The following is a 22113-nucleotide window of genomic DNA, read 5'->3' on the forward strand; positions in this document are numbered from 1 at the left end:
ACGTGTTCTCTTCTGATGAACTCCTGTGCCGTTAATTGTATATAGAATTAATTGTTATGGTACAATAAGAATGTATATTGAATATCCAGTATTTTGTTTTTCTCCTGCAGGGATTTATGATGGAAAATCGCATTCCTGGCCTTAAGTGTGACTCTGACGTCTTTGTGACATTTGAAGGAGACAATGTTGTCATGTTACAGGTACCGTTTTAGAAATGTTATATAAATGTTGGTGTTTGCAAAAGAAAAAAAAGAAAAGAAAAAAAAAAAAAACTAAAGCTGTTTACATTACAAGCAAATAGTGTTATCCATATTTAAACACAGAATTTCTGTTTGATGAATTTGCCTGCCTTTTTTTTTTTTTTAAGCTGCTAACAGAAATAAATAAAAGTATGATTAACTATTTTTTTTAACTGGCTGATTGTGCAAAATATAAAAAAAAAAAAAAAAGTAAACGTTACAGTACGAGAGTGTAAGAATGAACAAAAAAACTATCAATACAGGAACCCTGCAGGACTGGATTAATATTAGTTGTCCATGGAGGTAAAATTCTCAGGCATTCTTCCTTTACCTCCTTTAAAATATCCAGTTCTCTGTTGTTTGCTCGTTGGTTTGGGTGGCACACAAGAGAGTCGAAAATCACTATCTCTCTTTGTATAGCTGTATAAATACAAAACATTACCATTTAGCAATATATCTATGTAGGAAGCAATGCACATTTGTAATCAAACACCCTTGCAGGCAGGTACCTGTAGGCAGCAGCCTGCTCTGCCTATTGTAAAACACATTCCACTAAAAAGGCAGCAAAGTTGGGAACCCCTGCCCTAACAGGTAGTATAGTGATGCAGCTGCCCTATGCCTTCTCCATCACACAATCCTTTCTCCATGCACAGGATTATCTGTACATCGAGAAAGAGCTATGTGCATGAAACAGCCTACTTCTGTTCCAATAAATATTTTGTTTGCACTTTGTAAACCATTATGCAGAAGCCCACTGCGCCTGTGCCTTTTCCTTATTTGTTCCCTCAATCATTTGTACCAACTCATTATCATTGGAGTACCAGTGGATACCCTGTCCCCTGCAACTAGCAGGTTCTGAGAAATGCCCAGTTCCTTAGCACTACAATACTCTCCAATATCTTTAATATAATAATGAAAAATGTCCCTTAAAAATGGCGTACACACAATCCATGGGTGCAAAACTGATCCATGCCGCCCCCCCCCCCACCCCTCTCCTCCCTCCTGACAGACACACAGACACATACATAGAGAGACACACACACACAGACACATACATACACACAAACAGACAGGCACACATACATACAGACCAACACACACACAAGACACACAAACATACAAAGACATACATACAGACACACAGACAGATACAGACGCACACATACAGACAGACACACACACGTACATACAGAGAGACAGACATAGACACATACAAACAAACACACACATACAAAATGTTTTAAGTCACCCCCCCTGTTTCCTACCTATTATGTGCAGGAAGGTGACTTTCCCTGGGGTCCAGTGGTGGCTCAAGTTGATGGGAGTCAGAGTTCCCACTCTGACTCCCTCCTCTGCTTCCTCCCGCGCGGGATCTGTGTATGCTGGGAGGAGTGACCGGGCAGTCACTTCCTCCCAGTGTGTGATGTCCTCAAAGGGGGCCCAGTCGCGCTGTTAAAGCTCCCAGCGCTGACCGTGCCCCCTAAAAATCCCTACCCATCCGGTGGCTCTAAGAGCATGAGCCACCCGATGAACCTCTTGGACAGCGGGCCCAGTAATATGCCGCGCATGGCGGCGGGCACCTGGTCATATGGGTTTGCAGAGTGGCCGGGCCAGTTTATACATTAATGGCTGTGTGTTGAGTTATTTTGAGGGGACAGCAAATTTACACTGGTATACAGGCTGTACACTTATTACTTTACATTGTAGCAGAGGGTAATTTCTTCAGTGTTGTCACATGAAAAGATATAACTAAAATATTTACAAAAATGTGAGGGGTGTATTCACTTTTGTGAGATACTGTACATTATAAATTTTAGTTGGTGATTTCTTAGCAATGTTTCTGCCATTTTTTTGTGCATCCTGTTGCCAGGTATAGGAGAACCAGAGTTTCTGCACCTTCCGCTTACAAAAGGAAGTTACCGGTAATTTTCCCTGTGAGTTTTGTTGGATAAATAAATTGGTATGGAAGATAACGTTTCACTATAAACAAAACATTTACTCTGTAAAGTAAATTATTTTCACCATTACTTTCAACAGAGACCTATGTACTCCTTAACAATTTTCAACAGAGAACTATGTGGTCCTAAACAAATCAACATCATGCAATGTTCGACCCAATAAACTTACCGAAAAGTGAATGTGGCCATGTGGGATGAGAATAACCCTGTAAATATGGGTTAAAAAAAACAATATCTTTTCAGATTAGTTGTACCTGTAAACTGCCTGAATTTCATCTTCTAAATTACAAACTACCATGTTTTGTTTTTGTTTGTTTTTTGACAATCTTTATTTGTATTGATTTTGTAAAAGTTTTACAAGAAAAACAGCAGACCGAACTACCATGTTTCTTATAATAATGAAACATTTTAGGAAGTTGGGAAGTGCGACAAACTGGTTTTACCTACAGCAGGAGGTGGCTCACAATTCCCAGAAAATAGACATTGTGACCATGAGGGAAATTACTTAACTAACCAGATCAGCTATCAGTCATCAGACGACATCCACAGTTAATTGTTTATCTTGTTGCACAGTGTCAGCAACTATTGTAACCTCTGCTGATAAGGCTAGTAACTGTTATAAGACAACTATCCGTTTACATAGTATACAGTGGCAGCATTAAACGGATGGTTTCCATCCTGGGACACAGATTTAAAGCAACTGAGCTAGTCTGGATTATAGCCAGATGGGGCAGTAGTTACTGTAAAATATGGTTAGCATAGAGAAGAAATAAACTTTCTGTGGCATGGTGGTGCATGTTTACAAAGTGTGCAATTATTTAAACAGAACACATATTAACATAACAAGAATAAGTTAAGTTCTGTCCTGGTGTTCATGTAACACATTTTTACTCCATTGACCAATTTCTTTAAAACCTGGTTGTCTAATAATGTACAAAGAGAAATTATATTGCTGGCAAATCTATATTGTGTTCAAATTTAGCAATTCTTCGTTTTTAGAATGCGGAGAATAGGGTAGGTTTAGTGAATATAAACTATTTAATAGAATATATGATAGATAATGCTTATCCAAAATGTTACTATGTTTCTATTATCCACTTCATGATAAATGTAATTAAATAAGCTAAATAAATATGATAAAATCAGGAGTTTACGTAAAGTACCTAGACTGTAATAAAATTAGTAACATTTTATACATATTATTTCAGTGCCGCAAGATCATTTTGTAGAATGCCGTGCTGGCAGTGATGTCATCCATGCAATTATTCCCTGTAAAATAAAATTAAAAAACCACACAAAAAACAGGTTATAATACATGTATCACCTCCGTGCAGGCTGGGTGCCATGTTCTTAGGCAGAGTCAAGACATACATGTCCCAGACTGCTCGGGATTAGTGGGAGTTACATTCCCGAGTAGCACCTGCCATTTTAATGATGGCAGCTGAATCAGCTGGCACCAGAGACTGTAACTCTCATTAATCTCAGGCAGCATTTATATCCCAGTGCTACACTTACAGTAAAAACTCTCCTTAATCCATACTCACTACACCACTACTTAAACTTTAACCCCTAAACTACACCATCACTAAACCTAAACACTTACCTAGAAAAATGCAATGTATTATAAGAGATACATAATGGCATAGCGTGTGTTAGGGGAATGGGGACACGTGTAAAACAATTGACTATGATACACGACAGTTAATCATGAATAAATATAGCCGACGTTTTGTCAATGTTCAGTTTCGTGTTTTGAGACTGGTAGGGGTCAAGCAGGGCTGTGTTGTTGACATCTTTAGTTTTCAGGCCTTTTATGTCTGTCTGAAGAGACTTGTAATCTAGGTTGAACCTTTGTTAAATAAACTTGACCTTTTTACATATTTTTGAAGATATAGAGTATAGTGCTTAAAGGGAAGCTATTGAGTAAGAACACCACCTATTTTAAAATCATTTTACAGATAATCCATGATATCTTCAACGTTTCACTTGGTGCATTATTTAGCAGGTCTGTGTAGTATATCCCCAAGAGGAGTTTCACCCGTCACCTAGGATGAGTGGAACTGCCTTGTCAGCTGATAGCAGTTATAATGCAGCTGCCATTACTGTACACATAGTAGTCCACCGTGAAGTTTCTTATATGCATTTATGTGCAAAGCATTATGGGATGTAAAAATTTGATTTGGAGGCCGGGAGGCTGAATTCACATCCTTGTCCACAATCTTAGAAGAGCAGGGAGTGATAATTCTTAGATTTGTTGCATATCTCCAGGATTGTAACTTTTACATATCTTACAGGAGGTGACTCGGCAATTAACAAATGCTCCGTTAACTTTCTGAAGCACTGCTGAGCTTATACTATAAGCATTCCTTAAATATGTATTCCTTGCCCTATAGTGCTCTAGTCACAGTTTAGGTGACAGAGCCGGCACTGCCAGGGTTAAAAAAGGTTTAAAAAAAAAAAAAAAAAACTATTTTATGAAAGCTCATCTAGTGGTTGTCATACTTACAGCCACTAGAGGCAGGTTAAACCTGCAATAAAAAGTTTGCAATTTCTGCAGAATGGCAAAGTTTTAACTGCAGGGATTGTGGTCTGGGTGCCTATAGTGTCCATTTAAGTGTCACAGCAATGTTTTTTTCTTCTGTAGTCTCACAGTTGATCTGCAACCCTCAGAATCTTAATTTATGAGATGATTTGCAGCAAACACTGCAGATTAGGAGGGAGTTAAGAAAGGGGGGGTTTATGGAGCCAATCAATTTATAATAATTTAAAAAAAAAAAAAAAAAACCTAAAGAAAATTAATATAAAAACTCACCCAGCATAACTAAATGTAATTAAACGATTAAACCAATGCATTGCACGTAAGTGTGTGTACACATGCATTCCTGCCTTAGGTGACCTTGCCACCCACATATTATGAGGATAAAAGATCCACCATAAATTATTTTTTTAAGCCAGTAAAGTGGGTCATTACCAAACCTCCCTTCTCCTTCAGTGTTCTGACAACAGGAGCAAATGTCATCCCCAACCTCCACAAATAAACGAAAGTGAGCTGTTAATTTAACACTTTGAGAGCTGATGGAGAAAGCAGCTACCGGTAATTGCAGTGCATTACATAATTTTTAATTTTTTTTTAAATCGTGCACAATCTATGTAGCCACATGTGCATATTGGGTAAGTCTTGAGACATTTAACCTCTATGGACGAATGGCATATTGTGTATTTAGAATCTAGTCCTTAAAGACCCTATGCCTGCATGAAATGTTAGGAGTATTTTGCATTATTGTGTAACATTATGAGCATAGGAATATAAATCCTTCTAATTTCAATTCTTTTTTTTTTTTGTAATTTATTTAATAGGAAAATCTATCCATTTAAATTCTTACTTATTTTTACAATGAATTAGCTTCATCTGTGATTGCTGAGTCAGGACTTAACATTATTCACCAGTTCTAAAACTTTGATTACTCGGGCTAAAACTACATAGCGTACAATACAAAAGAGAGAAAGGGCTGTGCCAGATATGAAAAAAAACAGTAAAGAAGACAATAACTTATACCAATAGGTAAACAGCAGCAGAGGAGGAGTAGAGGCTGTGCGCACGTACAGAAAAGGAGATATATTACTCTCCAGAGTTTAGACAAATTAGTCCCAAAAATTAGTCCAAATGAGAGAATCTCAGTTTAATCAAATGTCTTTTATGGAAACTTGTTGGGATGTTATGTCCTCAATGACTTGTAGTCCAAACGTTCCACTATGAAAGATAAAAGACAGGGAAAACCAATAGTGCGATATGTACAATCTGAAGGAATCACTAAAATAAGATAATAAACAAACTCACATTTCAAAGAGCTATAACCAGCTCTAGTGTGAATTGCGTACAGCGGTATAATCCCCGCTTGTGGGATATGCAGCACGTATACCCTTCGTGGTAGATATGCCCGGTGCTCAAGAAAGGGAGAGATAAAAACAACTGATAGTGCTCACAGTATAAAAGTTATCTGTAATAGATAAATAAAATAGTACTCAGAAGTGTAGAGCTGACTGCTCTTTGATGTCAGCGTTGGTGGTATGATCCCCCACCTAAGATTGCTTGGAGTCCAGGATTTTAAAATGCCAGGTAAAAAGGTAAAAAATAAGTGTATAAAAAAAGGAATAATTGTCACAAACAAATGACCAAATAATCTTTTATTGATAGATATACACAAATAAAATATCAATACGTGTTTCGCCAATACGGCTTTATCAAATGGAATACGAAAACTACATAGCGCATGCTGTAACTTTTCTAACACTTCATGTACATGGTCTAATTTAATGCTGCAGATCAGACTTTATATCAGTAAATAGTGATGTCGCAAACATAAAATTTTCCGAACGCGAACTTCCGCAAATGTTCGCGAACCGCCATAGACTTCAATAGGCAGGCGAATTTTAAAACCCACAGGGACTCTTTCTGGCCACAGTAGTGATGGAAAAGTTGTTTCAAGGGGACTAACACCTGGACTGTGGCATGCCGGAGGGTGATCCATGGCAAAACTCCCATGGAAAATTACATAGTTGATGCAAAGTCTGGTTTTAATCCATAAAGGGCATAAATCACCTAACATTCCTAAATTGTTTGGAATAACGTGCTTTAAAACATCAGGTATGATGTTGTATCGATCAGGTAGTGTAAGGGTTACGCCCGCTTCACAGTGACAGACCAAACTCCCCGTTTAACGCACCGCAAACAACCGCAAACAGTCCATTTGCACAACCGCAAACTCCCTTTTGCACAAGTTTTGATACCAAGCTAGCCATGTCCCGTTCCTTGTCCTCACTGATGTCATTGAAGGTCTCTTCCTCCATCCAGCCACGTACAACACCAAGGGTCCCCGAAAGGTGACAACAAGCCCCCTGTATTTTTTTATTTTTTTTAAATGTACACTACTGTTACACCAGATATGAGTTGCACTGGTGTGACACTGTGCCCTGGCAGGCCCTGAAACGCACACGTGTGAAGGAAACTGACTGCTATTATATTACAGTCAAAAAAGGTTGTTGTTTTTTTTTTTAAATGCAAGCTATTGTGCCCCCAAAACGTTTGTGTGTGGGGGTGCTGGAATGACGTGGGCCAATGGGAGCCTGAATCAACTTTTGGCTCCGACTGCCCCTTTAAGAGCGAGCTCGTGACTCGAGCCGTGCTCCTAGTGCCAGGCGGGCCACGTGACCGATCACTGCGGTCAGTGCACGCGGCTAAGTCAGAAGAGGAGATCAAGCCGCATGCAGCTCGTGTGGAGGCAGGAGTGATCCAGCCACGCGCGGCTCACGCTTAGGAGCCAGGTCGGTCCCAGGATAAGGTAAATACAGCCACAACTACTTATCCCAATCACACACCTTTCCTAACGTCCTATCCCATTAAAAGCATATCACCGCGTATTTAATAAAACAGACCCCCTACTTCATCCAGGTTACCGATCGATGGTTCGATATTCTGAGCCCTCTCTGATTTACTGTACATGACTATTCGATATTCCCACAAATTTTATATAGCATTTTATGTTTGTTTGAGACCACCTTAAAAATATTGGATATCGCTAAAAATCATGATCACTATATACTTTCTCTACAAACCTCTAAAACAAACCAAACTACTCATCCATCCGCTATACCACTTTATCCCACCTAGAACTAGTGCCCAGTTAAAATACTTGACTTTTACTTACCCACACTCAGTCATGCCACACACATTTCACCACTACTCTCACTGAATCCCTCTTGACTATGGCTAAATTCATCTTCTACATCAGAACACTACTCCTAAGATTGGGTTGTATCCATGTCTCGGGTCTTTTATTTAGAATAGGGGCAGCTTCTGTCTCCTTCAACACTGACACTCCAGTGCATATTATTAAAAGATTGGGCAGATGGAAATCCTCAGTCTACAACCGATATATTCATCATCCCGAGAAAGAAATGAGGAAAACTTTTAAAAGTTTGGCTTTGTAAATTTGATGCAATAAGTGTGTTTTTCTTTAATACCTTTTCACCCTCTTTGCATGAACCCGATTTACATATATTACTAATATGTTTCTGAACATATATATTATATTATTCACTCACTCACTCACTCTCTGGGCCGGCCTAAGACATCATGCTGCCTAGGTCCAACGATAAATGACTAGGGGGGATAATGTATAATAAACACAGGTTACTGGCTATGGGAGGATAATGTATAATAAACACAGGTTACTGGCTATGGGAAGGATAATGTATAATAAACACAGGTTACTGGCTATGGGGGATAATGTATAATAAACACAGGTTACTGGCTATGGGGGAATAATGTATAATAAACACAAACACAAAAAAAATAATACAAAAAAAAGAATGCAGGTTCAGAATTAATCTAAATTGTAAGCTGTCTAGGAGGTAGGAGGGTCTGGGAGGGAGGGTCTGCTGCTGATTGGCTGGAATGTGTCTGCTGACTGTGAGGTACAGGGTCAGAGTTTACTCAATGATGATGAATAGGGGGCGGACCGAACATCGCATATGTTCGCCGTCCGTGGCGAACGCGAACAAGCTATGTTCGCCAGGAACTATTCGCCAGCGAACTGTTCGGGACATCACTATCAGTAAATAAAAACATGGACTTGAGTTTTTTTTTTCCCCAACCGAGATTATTATGTAACTATGCCTTGCTCACACTAATGCCCAAATCTTAACCCCTGAACCACTTTACGGTGTTCCATGGAGCATCCTTGCAGTTTGGTTTAAGCAAGGTTTAAAGCTGGAAGTAGTTGAAAGTTACTCCACCCAATCCGGACTCAGGAAAATTACTCAAAAGTGTAGACATGGTTCTTAGAGTAGTAAAGAACAAGAGGTAATTTGCTCCACCAGGCCTCTACACAGCTGGCACTTGTTGCCCAAGGATACGGCTGCACCAGGCGTCAAGATCGTTGTCTGTGGAGAGTTCTGCTGGGAGCACATATCATTGACAGAGACCCCTCCAGGATTGTGGGCTGTGTTGAGGAGATTTCACCCCACAGACAACTTGGGTACCTAAGACTGGTTTGTTGGCCGAGAGCCCACAGTGGTCTGCTGAAAGGATTACATAGTCTAATTACACTTGTCTAACTGTGCCCAGAATTCAGTGCGAAGATACTCAAAGGCTTTATGGAATACTGCCTCACACAAGGTTTGCAATGTGGATGGTCAATGTAAATAGGCCAGAGCATCTCCAAATGGAAAGTCTTGTGGGTCGTCCCTGGTATGTAGTGCTTAATACCTACCAAAAGTGGTGCAAGAAAGGACAACCGCTAAACCGGAGTCAGGGTCGTGGGCACCCAAGGCTCATTGATGCACGTGGAAAGTGAAGGCTAGCCTGTCTGGCTTGATCACACAGAAGAGCTACTGTAGCTCTCTGCTCTTGGTTATACAGTGGTACCTCGGTTAACGAACACGTAAACAAAATATTTTTGGTTTGTTTTACGAATAAAAATCCATTGAAAAAAATGCCTCGGTTCATGTATTTTCTACGCAATACGAAGCAAGTCTCCCGGTTTATAGTACCGTCCCCTTGCATACTGGAGTCTGGGTAGCACGTGAGTGTGGAGGTGTTGGAGAGGTTTGTGCAGCAAGTTGTGGAGCCATTTGCAGCAGTTTTAGGACTTTTTGACGCATTTCTCAAGATGTGGAAAGGTAGGGAGCTGAGCTTAGTTGTTTGCATGCCTTTTACTGTATGTTCTGTATTGTGGGTAGTTTCCATGCCAGCTCATGTGCTGTGCATGGCTTTTACTGTGGTTTCCATGCCAGCTCATGTGCTCATGGGTGTAAAGCATTTTTTTTTCTGTTTACTTGGTGACTGTGGTGTCAAGGCACCCAGGAAAGCAGCGGAAGCTGGGAAGAGGAAGAAGGAGATGATTCTGCTCGAGGTCAAGAAAGAAATAATCAGGAAGCATGAGGAGGAATGCGATTGACTGACCTCGCCAAAGAGAATGGAAGGGACTGCATCCACAATCGCTACCATCCTAAAGATGAAAGATCAGATAACTTGGAGAGATACAGCCAAGGGAGTCACCAGGGTCTCCAAGCAACGGCCACCTGTTCTGGAGGAGGTTGAAAAGTTGCTCCTGCTCTGGATTGCTCCAACCAACAGCCAGGAATGTCAGGCGATGCAGAAGGCTTCAAAGCCAGCAGGTTGTGGTTAAAAAGGTCCAAGACCAGATCTGGCATCCACAGCGTGGTCAGGCATGGAGAGGCCGCAAGTTCCGATGTTGCTGCAGCTGAGGAATTTGCTACTTGGTTCCTGGAGGTCATGGTTTCAGAGGGCTACCTCACAGCAAATCTTAAACTGCGACGAGATTGGGCTCTTCTGGTAGAGGATGCCAAAGCATACCTTAATGACGGAAGAGGAGACCTCATTGCCTATCCACAAGCCAATGAAGGACAATCTCACCCTCCTGTTCTGCGCCAACGCCAGTGGGGACCTTAAGATCAAGACCCTGCTTGTCTACCATTCAAAAAACCCATGGGCCTTCAAGAAACACAAGGTAAACAAGGAGCAGTTGAGCGTTTTGTGGCAGTCCAACCCAAAGGCATGGGTCACACGCCTCTTGTTTGTGCAGTGGGTCAATGTGGTTTTTGGTCCTGCTGTCAAGCAGTACTTTGTGGACAATAACCTGCTGTTCAAGGCAGTGCTGCGCATGGACAATGCTCCTGCTCATCTTCCAGGCCTCGAGGAAGACTTACTGGAGGACTTTAACTTCATCAAGGTCACGTTACTTCCGCCTAACACCACCCCACTACTCCAGCCAATGGACCAGCAAGTCATCTCCAATTTTAAAAACTCTCTTCTCTTCACAAGGGAGCTTTTCCGGCGATGCTTTGAGATGACAGATGGATCAAGCCTCACCCTCCATGACTTTTGGAGAAAGTATTTTGACATTGTGAGCTGTCTGCAGATTATCACTATTGCCTTGGCCGGGGTCAGCCAGAGAAACCTAAATTCTGCTTGATGCAATTTTTGGTCAGACTGTGTTGGGAAACCTGCCTCCGATCCTTCTGCACCTCCTCCACAGTTAATAGTGTTGGAGGAGATTGTTTCCTTGGGGAGGACCATGGGCCAGGAGGTGACTGAGGAGGATGTCTGTGAGCTGGTGGAGGGACACGACCGTGAGCTAACCACCAAGGACCTGGTGGAATTGCAGAAGGAGGCGATGGAGGAGCAGATCTAATTTGAGGAGGAGAAGGAAACTAGTGAGGAACAGCTCTCTTCCAGGGAACTCAAGGAGGCATGCCAAATGTGGGTAAATCTACAGACTTCTGCACAGCAGCACTACCCAGATAAGGCTCTAGCCCAAAGACTTGTGAACAGTTTTGACACCGACATCATGTCCCCTTTCCGAGGGATGCGCCAGAGGCAGAAGACAATGAAATGGTTCCTACAAAACAGTGTAGACATGAAAAAGGACCTGCTTGTGTTAGAGCTGCCCAGTTGTCCTCCATCTCCTTTTCCAAAAAGTGTTGAAATTGTTTTTAAGTTTTCCTGTTGATGTGTGATTTATATACAGTTGAAGTGTACTGTACCATGTTTGAAAAGTCTGCCATGTTTGAAAAGTTGATGTGTGATGTTTGAAATGTTATTGCTTGATTAATCATGTCCCTGTACAGCATTTATGCCTTGAAAATGGACATTATAAAGAGTTTTGAACAGATGAAAGACTTTTAAAAAAAAAAATCTGACCTTTTTCTTCATTAATTGGTTTTCAATGCATTCCTATGGGAAACCGCATTTCGGTTTACACATGTTTCTCGGAGAACGCATTAGATTCGTAAACCGAGGTTGCCCTATATATATATAGCCAAGGGGGCTGCACTCACCTGAACATGCACACATTAAAGGGTGCTGCTGGGGGTCAATTCATACAATATACAAGTTCCAGCGCACTGTCTCATATATTAAACATACATTGCATAAGCCTGCCACAACGTCAATGTACCCCATTTTTGGCAGGCCTTACTCTAACAGCCTAATGCCTGCTCTTATGAGATTAATCCACTTACTTGGGAAATGCTTCCTACTGGGACTCTCTGCAGGTCAAGGCTAAATAGGATGAGGCACCTGTGACAGGAAGGGGTGCAAACCAGCGTTTTGGCTGGGACTCCAAAATACATATATAAAACCAAGAATGTTTCAGGAAAGGGCCAAGAATAGGGTACATTAATGCTGTGGCAGGCTTATGCAATGTATGATCATATACTGCAACTAAACCCCCATTATTCTTGCCTAGATGAGGCTTTTTAAAATAAAACTATTACATATTTTTCATAACCTACACGACTGCTTATAAACCTCACCCATCTGTAATGTGAAATACGTTTTTGCTTTGACTTTGACCTAATTATATTATAAAGTCTTCTTTGCAGAGGATATCATGCAGTAAAGAATATAATGAAAGCTGAAATTATATATGTAGATTTCTAATGAAAACAATGCTAGTAATATGAGAAGTATACGAAGGACAGTAAACTGTCCATAGGTTGCTCCTGACTGATTCATGATGACTCACGTCACACACTTGTCTAGACAGTAAGCTTGAGAACAGCTAGGCGTTTGTTTCAGTCTTGAAATCTGATCCCAAATGGTCACAAAAACGTCCATGAAAACCTTTTCCTTTTAGTTTTTACAATTGTGGTACTGATAGTATGCTGCATTATTATATGCAGTTAGACTCTGCAGCTTTAGTTTTTTTTCTTAAGGAACAGTTTTTTTCAGGATATATGTAAAAACAGTTTGTAAAAGCTTCTGACCTGCAGCCTGCTGCCTTTGGAAACCCTCCACTTTATCCCAGACACAGACTTTTAGTCTCTGCCGGGTAACTGACCAGTCGGAGGCTGGAGCTGTGAAATTGGCACTCTTATATATTGTGAAAAAATTGCAGACTGCAGACACACTGAGCATATCAGCAAGCTCAAGTGCTTGTTGTCTGGAGTGTTTATTAACTTTATAAAAGTCCTAGAGTATGTTTTTCTTTTTCTTCAAAATATACTGTCTTGCATCATCTACATATGTCAATTAGGACCTGCACTATGGGTCTTTGCAGCCATCCGTCAAGTAGAATGGGATAGATGCATGATGAAAACACCCATTGACCATAATTTATCAGTCTGAAAGATTTCCAGAATTCAACCAAAGCCAATGCATTGGTCATTATCCCTAAAAGAATAAAATGACTGGTAAATCAGATTCTAACTAGTGCCCTGCCTGGCATTAGCAATTACACAATGAATTCGATCTAATGTTCTCTGGTTGGCTAATTAGGATAATGCCCCAGCCAATCATTAAAAGGCAAGACCCAGGGTATTTTGTCTTCAATGCTACATATATTATTACAAGTTATTGAAGTTTTTTTCCTGGGTGTTGAGTATTAAAAAATTATAAATTAAGTCAAGCGTTTACTGGCACTAACCGATCACTGTATCTAATGTATGCAAAATCTTAAAAGAAAACATTGAATTGCAAAAAAAATAAAAGGATTACGTAGTCTCATTGATTTCTGTTGAGATTACAAGGAAACTGGTATGTTTTGCATGTCTTGTTAGCTTCTGTAGTCACCTGTCTATAGCAATAGATGAACTCAGCTGGCCTAAAAAAGCAACAGGTTATTCAAGGTAATAGTACATACTAGAAACAGCAGGGAAACCACTATTCAGTTTGATTAATGTAGAACAATAACACGCAATAAGGTTATATTTTGTTATATCAGTTGATTACATATAAGTGTTAATATATTATGGTGCACACAATACATATCAGGTAAAATATTAAGCTCATCTTTACGTAAGATGTATTGGCAAGGTGAATCCAGGTGAAAGCTATTGTGGTTTATTGCTGTTACCTATTAATGTTTCTGTATTCCGTTGATGAGGAAGAGAACCGGTAAGCAAGTATCGGTCGGGCATGATGACATAGCAGAGACATTGTTTGGGTTTGCATGCTTTTCTGAAGGTAAGTAGTTGTGAAAATATTTAGCTGCATTTGATTGGAGTATGGTAGTTGGTTCTAGGCACGATGGTTTGTGCATATTTGCTGGGTTTTTCAACGGATTATGATTGTATCAAGAATAGCAGAGTTACTACAGGACTTTCAGTAAATGTGGGTATTCAGCTGAAAATGGCTCATTGGTGTAAGTGGTCAAAAGCCTCTGACATAAATGTGTAAAGCAAAAGATTGGCCAAAGTTAGCTCAGTAGATCATTAGTATGGAACATTCTGTGAAAGAGCAATCCTTTACCGGTACACAAATGGAATATGTTGGCCGAAGACCTACAAGCCTTTACAGCACTACATGAGACCTTGCATGCAGGGTACAACAACAAAAAACATTAAACATTTGGAATTGGAAAAACTCTGTCTGTTGTGATAAATTCCTGTTCCATCAGTATCTTTCATAGTATGGCTTAGGTATGATGGAAAGTAATAGGGGCAAATGGTCTCATTCAGTACAGCAGATGTAGAAGAACGTTTAGCTGGTATGGGTTTCAATCTTTGCATGATGACGTCTAGCCAAAACAATCGTCCGGGGTTGCTGTATCTCTTGTGCAGAGAGAACTTGCTAGCATTTTGGTTCTGGACTGTCATTATGGGTGGGATTAGTCTGATGTGCCATAACAGAGAAAAAACGTTCCAAGGCATAAGTGAAAAGAACATATTTTGAGACCTAAGCAGGGATTTACCGAAGGGCAAGCTACGGAGTTCCTCTAAGCTTTTGTCTATTCTCAGGGTTCTGATATTATTTGTTCCCTATGGGGAAGGCCTAATGCGCATTAGGTCCCACCCCCACCCCCCATTGCCAACTTTGGAGGAGGTGTAGATGGAGCCAGCCAGGTGGGGGATGTCGGACAATAGCTTTAGGGACACTATAGCATTCAGATTACAGCTTTGTATTCTTAACGCTATAGAGTTCCTTTAAATCATTTTCTGCCTTCATGCACATATCTAAGGTTGGCTTATTCTGTCTGAGATACTTACAGGGTTATTCTCTAAAGAGTGAATTCAAAGTAAATTTCAAGTTTATGGCTGATTCAGAAATATTCTCCGAGTCAGTTTAGTTATTTTGAGCTCAACTTTGAAATTCACTTTGAATTCTCACTTTAATAATAACCATGTCAATATTACTGACAACGGTCACAGCCACCTTGCTCTGGCTCTATCTTGCCTTGCTGTACCTATGGATACAACTTCCCTCTAAAACAGGTTTAACTGCATTACTGCTAAATCCATAAACACAGAAGACATTGGTATAAATGTAAAGTTCACCTTTATTCCTGTATCTATGTATTGACATTCTATAGACACAGCTGTTGCTTCGTCTGAGCTGATCTGTTAAAGAATCAAACTTTCACCCCTATGTCTGTAGTGTGTTTATTTACAGTTTCCTTGAAACCAAACATGACTTCTATTGATGGTTCATTCCCCTTCCAGTGCCATTTTTACCTTGTCTGTGCATCCCACCACAACTTCTGTGTATCTTTTTTTTTTTTTTTTTAATCACCTCCTTAGCTCTGTTGTATAAAGGGAATGCTAAGTTAATATGCACTTTAGATCTTAGAATTGATGGTGTAACAATTGGGTAATATATGTTACACAATGAAGTTAATTTTGTAAACAGGGACTTGTAGTTGATTTAGAAGGAAGTACAAATGTAAAACCAAAATAGCAGTCAGAAATTATTTATATATTATTATTATTACTGGTATTTATATAGCGCCAGCTTATTCCGTAGAGCTTTACAATATTATCAAAGGGGGAGATTTAACAATAAATGCGACAATTACAAAAACTTACAGGAACAATAGGATGAAGAAAGCCCTGCTCGTACGAGCTTACAGTCCATATGAGGTGGGGCGTAAAACACAACAGGACAGGAGGTAGCAATCATACAAGGTGGAGGGATGCAGACCTGGAGGAGGGAATAGAGTGTTCCCCTTTAGGAGAGAGTTAGGGACAGGTATGTGAGGTAGAGGTTATTCTGGGAGGCCATACGCTTGCCTAAAGAGATGGGTTTTAAGGCACTTTTTAAATGATTGAAGACTAGGGGAGAGTTTGATGGTCGTAGGCAGGCTATTACAAAGGAAAGGAGCCACCCGTGAGAAGTCCTGCAAGTGTAAGTTGGCTGTATGGGTGCGAGCAGCAGACTGGAGAAGGTCATGGGCAGAGCAGAGAGACCGAGAACCGGCATAAATGTGGATCAGTGACTTTATATGTATGGATTAGTACCTTGAATTGACTCCTATAGGATACAGGAAGCCAATGTAAGGAATGGCAGAGGGGAGAGGTGTGAGAGGAGCGACAGGAGAGGAAAATCAGTCTAGCTTCAGCATTCATTATAGACTGCAGCGGGGCAATACGATTTGTGGGAAGACCTATTAGGAGAGAGTAACAATAATCCATAGAACAGACGAAAAAGACTCAACTGCTGGAATGAACCAGACTAGTCAAGTGTACAACTGGATATGATGAACTAAATAATAGTAAATCTACAAATAAAGTAAATATAGTCTAGTGAAAACACCAGTAAATAATGGTGAGAAACTTGCCGAAATGGCTAACCTCTATGTACATAAAATGATGCCTATGTGCCTACAGAGCTCCCAGATAGCTAACTGGCTAGTGACTTTATTAAGTAGACAGAAATGGTCAAATCCAGAGCTAGGGGCCCATAGAGTAGGTATAAGTCAAATGACAAACATCGGTATCTGGGGTGCAGTCACGTACAGCTAAACACGGTGCTTGAGTCTTGTAACTGCAAGAAGGTCTATAGACTTAGTAACCAATATGTATGCAGTGTCTGGTCTGCGGTATACTAAGTGATAGTCCCACTGTCATAAGGGGTGTCATAAATGGGTTAATGGATACCTAGCATAGATGACATAGGGAAACAAACGTGTATATATATATATAGCGTCCCCCTAGATAAATCTCGATAACTGTAACGCTAAACAAATAATGGTTACAGTGTATACTCGAGAAACCCCAAATGCTACTACTGTGAGAAATACTCAACAGATAATAAACGTGACGAAAACCCCTAGTACAAATAAGAGGTGAAAAAAACACAAAATTAGGGTGACTTCATGTGCATAACCATACTTAGAGTGTTGGTTGCCTACACATGGTGATAGATATCCCTAAGTGAAAATAAAGTGAGTAGAACAAAGAGCCCATAGAGCCCGACGCGCGTTTCGGTGCTCGCTCAGATGCACCTTCGTCAGGGGCTAATTTGAGACTAGTCAGAAGTCTCCTTTTGTATGTATTCAAGTCCCAGCCACTTGCTAATTGACCAATGGGACCGCCGATATCTCGCGCCAAAAAAGACCACGTGGGCGTATGTAAATGCCCTGAGTGGATGAGCCATTCAAGAGCCTTCTATTCTGACGTCATACGACGTTTTTTCTCTCTCTCTTCTTCTTCTTTGTACCAGTACATTAACCCAGTATGTGCCGAGTGGAATTCATCCTTATTGGCTACTATGTAGCGGTACACTTGCGGAATTGTAGCAGTTTATTTTAGCTACATTTCCCTCATGCCGTGTTACTATTATTGCCTTTTAGTGCTGTTACGGATTTAAGGTGTACTTGAACCGGAGTACCGTCTAGTATGTTGGCATAAAGTACTTAGCTGGTCACTATCAGCCTTTAAAGGGCTGTATACACCTTCATCACTCCGTCCGAGTTTTCCCATTTTGGTATTAAGATCGGATCGGGTGGTTATGGTCTAGTGCCCTCATAGTGTAATAATTGCTGAAAACCTTCACTGTATTCGGAGTGCCAATAGTAGGTGTGCTGGCGACAATATATGCCGGATCCGTAGCTGCTTGGTGGATACGGTGTTTGTCGTGTGGACCTAATCAGGTACATTAGAAGTATACTGCTTATCCCTGAGTTGCTGTAAGAATATTTTACAGCTCCTAGTTTTTCATGGAATAGATGTTGCCAAAAGCTCCTCTCATCATGAATCGGGAGAGGGTCTATCTAATTCAGAATCTACTTTTAATGCTGCATACCAACTGGGTATGTGTCTGGGTATCCGGTCACTTCAAACTGTCCTATTGTGGATGATCCGTGGGTATTTTACCCGTTTGGGTGCCGAGAGGCATCAATTGGACAGACCTCTTAGTGTTATGGACGACATATACAGCTCCCCTCAAGTAGCTTATTTTGCCTTAGTGCATATATAGAGTTTTAATACTGCTCTCTTCATTTTACGTGGCAGGGCTAATATGTAGAGCGCCGTGAAGTTTACAGATAATCCCTTGTGTATGTCCACCAGGACCGATAGATTGGTCTATCCGATAGGTAATGTGTATAGTGTTCTGTTTGTACTATGGCTATGTACTGGCGTGTTAGAGGTTCAGAGGGGAATAATTTATCCCCTGTATATGGCGTATGGAGGATCAAATAAGGCTGAGATGCTTTAGAGTCGCCACTCGCTTGGGTCATCATGGTGTATCCTACTCCATGAGAGTCCATACAGTATTGGATAACCTCCCTTCTATTACATAGGGGATAGTGTGAAATTACCCCATAAGGACTAATGTATTCTCGTCTATACTATGTAATGTGGAGGTATCAAACTGTTAGGTGGCAGGGCGGTTGGTCAAAGGACTTGGAATACAAAAATGATAGTTATAATGGTAACTATTAGATCTAAATATTTACAGGTATTTACAATATATATACATATATTAAAATTAGTAATGGTAAAGATTAGTAAAGCGTGCTTAAAAGCTGGATGTGTATAGCCACTTCACGGGAGTGGTACGGATCATAATGTTGATCTTAAGTTTGCGAGATACACGTCCGCATATACAATGGATGTCCAGTGTGATATATTTTGGGATGGAGTGAACTCACTTCCCTTCGTTAGTGAGGAGAATTTTTTCATATAAAGGGGGTGTAGGAGAAGCCCTCATTCAGTCCATTTGGGGATAGGGTTTTTAATGTGAAAATCCAGTAACTCTCTCTTTGGAGAAGTTTGGTATAAAGGCTGATAGTGACCAGCTAAGTACTTTATGCCAACATACTAGACGGTACTCCGGTTCAAGTACACCTTAAATCCGTAACAGCACTAAAAGGCAATAATAGTAACACGGCATGAGGGAAATGTAGCTAAAATAAACTGCTACAATTCCGCAAGTGTACCGCTACATAGTAGCCAATAAGGATGAATTCCACTCGGCACATACTGGGTTAATGTACTGGTACGAAGAAGAGAGAGAGAAAAAACGTCGTATGACGTCAGAATAGAAGGCTCTTGAATGGCTCATCCACTCAGGGCATTTACATACGCCCACGTGGTCTTTTTTGGCGCGAGATATCGGCGGTCCCATTGGTCAATTAGCAAGTGGCTGGGACTTGAATACATACAAAAGGAGACTTCTGACTAGTCTCAAATTAGCCCCTGACGAAGGTGCATCTGAGCGAGCACCGAAACGCGCGTCGGGCTCTATGGGCTCTTTGTTCTACTCACTTTATTTTCACTTAGGGATATCTATCACCATGTGTAGGCAACCAACACTCTAAGTATGGTTATGCACATGAAGTCACCCTAATTTTGTGTTTTTTTCACCTCTTATTTGTACTAGGGGTTTTCGTCACGTTTATTATCTGTTGAGTATTTCTCACAGTAGTAGCATTTGGGGTTTCTCGAGTATACACTGTAACCATTATTTGTTTAGCGTTACAGTTATCGAGATTTATCTAGGGGGACGCTATATATATATACACGTTTGTTTCCCTATGTCATCTATGCTAGGTATCCATTAACCCATTTATGACACCCCTTATGACAGTGGGACTATCACTTAGTATACCGCAGACCAGACACTGCATACATATTGGTTACTAAGTCTATAGACCTTCTTGCAGTTACACGACTCAAGCACCGTGTTTAGCTGTACGTGACTGCACCCCAGATACCGATGTTTGTCATTTGACTTATACCTACTCTATGGGCCCCTAGCTCTGGATTTGACCATTTCTGTCTACTTAATAAAGTCACTAGCCAGTTAGCTATCTGGGAGCTCTGTAGGCACATAGGCATCATTTTATGTACATAGAGGTTAGCCATTTCGGCAAGTTTCTCACCATTATTTACTGGTGTTTTCACTAGACTATATTTACTTTATTTGTAGATTTACTATTATTTAGTTCATCATATCCAGTTGTACACTTGACTAGTCTGGTTCATTCCAGCAGTTGAGTCTTTTTCGTCTGTTCTAAAAGTTATAGGGGTCAAGCCCCAGGACACCCCTGGAGTGTCCAATTAGGTGTTCCTCCACCAGTGAAACGGTCCGTATTTGTTTGGACTTTCCTCACAGGTGGAACTTCTGTCATATTTAACAATAATCCATGCAAGAGATTACTAGAGCATGGACAAGCTCCTTAGTAGCATCTTGTGTAAGAAAGGGGCAGATGCGGGCTATGTTTTTATTGTGGAATCTACAGGATTTGGCAACAGACTGGATGTAAAGCTCAAATGTGAGGCCAGAATCTAGTACAATGCCAATACAGTGTGCTTGCAAGGATGGACTGATGTGGGTACCACTAACTTGAAGGGAGAGAGCAAGAGGAGGAACAGTATTAGGAGGAGGAAAGACAAGGAGTTCAGTTTTAGAAAGATTGAGTTTCAAAAAGCGGGAGGATATCCAGTCAGAGATGGAAGAAATGCAAGCAGTGACACGTTGCAGAATAGCAGGGGAGTGGTCTGGGGAGAAGAGTTATTTCTGAGTGTCGTCAGCCTACAGGTGGTATTGAAATCCAAATGAGGTAATAAGTTTGCCAAGAGAGGTAGACTTTCCAGAAGCTTTGAGGAAAAAGTGAGCAGTGATAGGGGAGGACGGGTCAAGAGATGTTTTTTTAAAGATAGGTGCTACAGTAGCATGTTTAAGGGTAGCAGGGACAACACCAGAAGAGAGCAAGCAGTTGAAGATGTGTGTTAAGGAAGGCACAAGACAAGAGGAGAGAGATCTGATTGGGTGAGACGGGACAGGATCAAGCGGGCAAGTGGTGGGGCGAGAGGAAAGAAGAAGCGCAGCCACCTCTTGTTCAGTGCCTAGGATAAAGTCTGATGGGTAGGAATGGCATGATCCAGGTGTGGTTGAGAAAGAGAACGGCAAGGTGGGGAGAATTTTTTCCTTAGCTGTTCAATCTTGTCGGTAAAGTAGCATGTAAAGCTATGGGCTGTAAGGTTAGTTTGGGGGGTGGCCACAGCAGGCCAAAGGGAGTTAAAGGTATTAAAAAGACGCCTGGGATTGCGGGAGCATGAGCTAATCAGGGAGGAACGGTATGACTGTTTGACAAGGGCAAGGGCTGTGCTGTATGAACGCAGCATGAATTTGTAGTGGAGGAAGTCAGACTGGGTGTGTGACTTCCTCCAGCAGCATTCAGCAGAACAGGAGCATCTCTGCAGGTAGCGTGTTCATTTAGTGTACCACGGTTGGGGGCGTGTTCTCCTCAAGCTGCATGTTTGGAGCAGGGCTGCAGCGTCCATGGCAGAGGTTAGGGTAGTGTTATATGAGGAGATAGCCATTGAACGTCAGGAGAAAGTAGGGATGGATAGAAGTTGGGGATCAATATTAGCTGATAGCTGCTGGAGGTCGATATGTTTCAGGTATATTCCACAGGTAATGGAAATGCAAATAAGAGGGCCTACCAGTATATAAGATCTGAAAGGAGAAGAAATGGAGAGGTTAGTGGGATGACCTAAATGGCATGGCCCAGGTAAGACGGAGAAAAAGGGTTTTAAAGGAACGCTAACCCGTCCCACAATTACAGGCCTCTGGCCTTAAACTTGTGGTCGGCAACATAAAAGCCGTGTAATAACACAGGTAATGGTGCAGTCAGCAGTGGTCTGCCAAAACAGACATATGGGTA

General features: G+C 41.0%; 1 protein-coding gene across 1 annotated transcript in view; it reads left to right on the forward strand.

The window, feature by feature from the left end:
- The window catches only part of ACOXL (acyl-CoA oxidase like), a 447901-nt gene that overhangs the window by 247199 nt on the left and 178589 nt on the right, over positions 1-22113 (forward strand). Inside the window, exon 13 of the mRNA XM_063443672.1 lies at positions 111-200. Within this exon, the coding sequence (XP_063299742.1) occupies positions 111-200 (90 nt within the window). The remainder of the gene's footprint in view (positions 1-110; positions 201-22113) is intronic.

This window comes from Pelobates fuscus, chromosome 2, assembly GCF_036172605.1.
Source record: "Pelobates fuscus isolate aPelFus1 chromosome 2, aPelFus1.pri, whole genome shotgun sequence".
Taxonomy (NCBI): domain Eukaryota; kingdom Metazoa; phylum Chordata; class Amphibia; order Anura; family Pelobatidae; genus Pelobates; species Pelobates fuscus.